At 36.1% G+C, this 4,380-nt stretch overlaps 1 protein-coding gene across 1 annotated transcript in view; it reads right to left on the bottom strand.

The window, feature by feature from the left end:
* Positions 1–753: 753 nt before the first annotated feature.
* The window catches only part of LOC116020480, a 5,377-nt gene continuing 1,750 nt past the window's right edge, over positions 754–4,380 (bottom strand). Inside the window, exons 2-4 of the mRNA XM_031260953.1 lie at positions 3,347–4,150; positions 1,067–1,203; positions 754–979 (exon numbers count right to left, since the gene is read on the bottom strand). Of these exons, the coding sequence (XP_031116813.1) occupies positions 754–979; positions 1,067–1,203; positions 3,347–4,150 (1,167 nt within the window). The remainder of the gene's footprint in view (positions 980–1,066; positions 1,204–3,346; positions 4,151–4,380) is intronic.

The raw sequence follows: 4,380 nt of genomic DNA on the forward strand, positions 1-4,380 counted from the left end.
TAAATGACTTTTTGTGCTTAATTAAATTCTCGACTTTGATGGTTTACCCAATTGAGTCAACGGTTGTTAGAATATAATCAAGGACTAAATAGATAAAAATCAGCATCATTGAGGACACAATTGAGTAAAAAATCACTATAGTCGAAAATTAACTTGGATAAAACTATTAAAGTTGAGGACTAAATTGAGTATTAATCGAGGTGAAATTACCAAGTTATTTTAACATAGGACTCAATTGAAAAAATCATCAAAGTCGATGACTTAATTAATCACAAAAAGTCATTTAGGACTAAATCAAGAAAAATCACTATATATAATCGAGGACTAAATTGCGTATTAACTCACAAAAATGACAAAGTCACACCAACAATATCAACCATCACCACGAGTCGACTGATGTCTAGATGATCCTCTAGAACTCAGATCAATTGTATTTCGTATTAAGTTGTTATAAAAGTGAATGATCAACTTTAACTCTTTTTACATATAACCTATCATTTATAACATGACTGAATTATCTTTGATTGGTGTTACTTTCTTTTTTTTTTTTGAAAACCAGATTGGTGTTACTAATAACTTATTGAACAATTTTTTTTTTATTCTATTCTATTATTTTGTTTTATTTTATTGTATGTGGTGGAAATAGGGATAATCCATGGAATTGAAACCCTAATGGAATTTATGTATATATTCTTGCAGCTGCCTGCAGGTGTTAAAAAAGTGAAAAGGGAAAAAGGAAAAGAATAGGCAGCTTTAGCTTAGATGGAGTGGAATGTCCAATCCCCATAGAATTGCTTTGGCATTTTTGGGGTTGGGACCCCATTCCTGGAATCCCAAATCAATTCCATTGTCTATGGCACTTTTTGTATCTTTCTCCATGTAAACAGGGACAAAGATAATGGGGATAGGGAGAGAAGCCTTTGAAATCCATCTGTCCTGCTGCTGGCATCTATAACTAGTTGAGGTTGACAAATCCTCGCTGAACAATTATTTAAAACATCCTCGTCATCTGACGGACAAAGAAAAATGAACAATTTTAAGTAGACAGTTTTTTTGAGATGTAGACCTCTCAACAGGTAACAAAAGCGTGCAAAAGTTTCTTCGAGTTGGAGAGAGATTGGCCCACGAGTGCAAATACAGAATGGAGCTTGATTGCAAGACCTGCCCATTGAGCAGAGACGAAAGTCGTGATTGAGTAGGGATCTGCCCATTGAGCAGCAGGGACGAAAGTAGTCAAGTAGATCTTAATGGTCTGCCCATTGAGCAGGGACGAAAGTAGCTATTGAGTTGGGACCTGCCCATTGAGCAGGGACGAAATCGAAGATGCCAAGTAAAAGAGTTGTGGAGAATGTGATAACGTAATTAAAAGTTTCGATTCAAATCAAAGATGGCAAATGTGACATGGATGGGGAGAAACCAAGTTATGACAATCGTGACTTCACCATCAACTTTAATTTGTGTTCCTCAAAGTAGCCAAAATGATAGGAATTCTTCAGCCATACGCATTTGCATCACATCAGATATTATTACAGCTGGTACAATATGGGCTACACTTAGCTTCCACAAAGGCTTCTTCTTCTTCTTCTACAAAATTATTAGTTGAAAATTGAATAGAGAGCTACTTGGATGCTTCTTCACTCTATCAAAGTTTTAGTCAGAATAAGTGTCAAATAAGTCTTCAAACTGCACCCAATAATGTAATTAGGTCACTAAGCCTTAGGTTCAAACTCATCCCTTCCACATGAGAGTAGTGCAACCGAGTCTCATTAAATTATAAGGTTTTGGCAGTTCTTATTCCTTTTGTTTTGTATATATATATATGAATTTATTAATGCACTATCTTTGTAACTTTCGAACAAGCTTTATAAACAATATTCCATTTATGCACTATATGAATTTATGGGCATTCTTTTGATCTCATATTTACATTCTTTATCCTTTCATTTACTTGGGCTAATTGATTTAGTCCAACCTGAGTTAATGTGAAATTTATACGATGGATGATGCAAGGTGGACCACATATAAATATTCATTTTTAGTATTATTTTAATGCACTGAAAATTTAATTTTTATGTAGTATATCAAATAATAAATTTCAATATACTAGTAATGAACTTTCAATATCCTAATAATGAACTTTATGTGGCTTCAGAAAAAAAAAAAAATAATGAACTTTATGTCAATGACTTATCTTGTAAGGTAGACCATGGCTCATAATATAATAATGAATTGAATTTTCACTTTTACATTGTATAATGTACATTCAGTACACAAATAATGTACTTTTAGTATATTAAAAATGTACAGTTTTTATGATCCACGCAACACAATATGAACCATAGTCCACATAATAATTTGCCATGATTCTTTCATCCCATGTAAGAACGTGACATAAACAATAATATATATATTATGTTTGTTTAAGACGTCCTGTTAATCTTAGCACGTATATTATTTCCATGTAATTAAAAATCAACGTTTGTCATCCACCTTTGCTTAAATGTGCTAAGACAAACATCAATCATATATATTTAGGTGCTAAGACAATCAACAATAACAAACATCAAAACTTATAAACATCAATCATATATATATTTGACTCAAGTGAATTGATTACTCCGTGAGATTAATTGCTACGTCTCTTCACAATTCTCTCTTCTTTTATTTTTTTCCTTTTTTTTTTTTTTGGGTAACGAGAGAAATCCAAATGCATTACTCAAAAGTATATACGGGGTAAACTTTGCCTTGTAATCTTAACCAACAAATGACCATAAAGAAGAAACCAGCCTAGATTGCACATATTTGACGGACTCAAATTAAGAAGATCAATAAATAGCTCTCATGTGTTTTCACAATTTTATATGTAAAATTTGTTGTTCGTTGAAGGACCTTCAGACTCAAATAATGTCTTGATCTCTATTGAGGGTTGGATCAACATGCTTGGCATGATCTTCATGGATTTTATTTTCATGATCATTTTATGAAGATCTCTAGATAATTAGCTTCAAAGTTTTTTAGGATGTCTTCTTATACCTAGAAACGAGAGCAAATAGTTGTAGTATGAAATTAATTATTAATATCTTCAAACTCTTTTAATATTATTTAATTAAACAAATTAGATAATATCTATATTATCCAAAATGTATGACATAATTATGTCTAGATTCTTGCTTTCAAGATATATTTGAAAAATTCAAATATATTATCATCCAAATTCAAAATAATACTTCTCCAAATAAAGTCCAATAGTTTTTTTTGAAAACCAACCAAACCAAATATATTAAGTCATCGGAAGATCCGCAAGAACAATACAAGAAAGAAAACGAGGAATACAATCTAAGTATACCACATCGCCACTACTCGAAGCACGTAAGGACCTCTTCGCAATAGCGTGGGCTAACATATTTGCTTCCCTTTTAACAAAACATAAATTAACCGTAAAAAACTGGTCTAACAGGAAACGAATGTCCTGAATAATCAATCCAAACAGGCCGCTACACAACCCTCCTTTCACAGCCGTAGTAACAAGCTGCGCATCAGTTTCCACAATCACACGATTCCATCCCATCTCTTTAACCCAACTTAACACCTCCCTCACTCCCACAGCCTCTGCTTCACGGATTGAGCAAACATACTCCTTTAAACGCCATCCCAGTCCAAGTACTTCCCCTTCCTCTCCTCTCACCACCCACCCAAAACCCATCACGTTTCGGTCAAAATCCAAGGCAACGTCCACATTAATTTTTACAAAAGAATGCAAAGGAGGTTGCCACGCCGTAGGGAAATAGCTAGCGCCTGAGGAAGAAACAAACGTAGCCTGTGCATGCAACTCATTCACCGTACGCCAATCATCCAAATATCTCAAAGCATTTGCCACTACTACTTTTGGAGGCAAACAATGTTGATGAAAAACCACTTGATTTCTATTCTCCCAAGCTACCCAACATATAACAATAATTTTTGTAATCATCTCCTTTGGCAATGAGGACCAAACTGCCGCAATCCATAAATCAATGTTATCCACATATTCCAACCTCCAATATTGGTTTAACTCACCCCAACAATCATGAATAAAAGAACAATTTGCAAAGAGATGAACTATAGATTCCTGCTCCAAACCACACAGGTGGCAAGCAACATCACAATCAACCTGTTTGATTTTCAAAGCATCTTTAGTAGGCAATTTATGATTACATACAGCCCAAAAAAAACACTTCAACTTTGGAGGTCATTCCCCCCCCCCCCCCCCCCCCCCCCCCCCCCCCCCCCCCCCCCCCCCCCCCCCCCCCCCCCCCCCCCCCCCCCCCCCCCCCCCCCCCCCCCCCCCCCCCCCCCCCCCCCCCCCCCCCCCCCCCCCCCCCCCCCCCCCCCCCCCCCCCC

The sequence above is a fragment of the Ipomoea triloba genome, chromosome 5 (assembly GCF_003576645.1).
Source record: "Ipomoea triloba cultivar NCNSP0323 chromosome 5, ASM357664v1".
Taxonomy (NCBI): domain Eukaryota; kingdom Viridiplantae; phylum Streptophyta; class Magnoliopsida; order Solanales; family Convolvulaceae; genus Ipomoea; species Ipomoea triloba.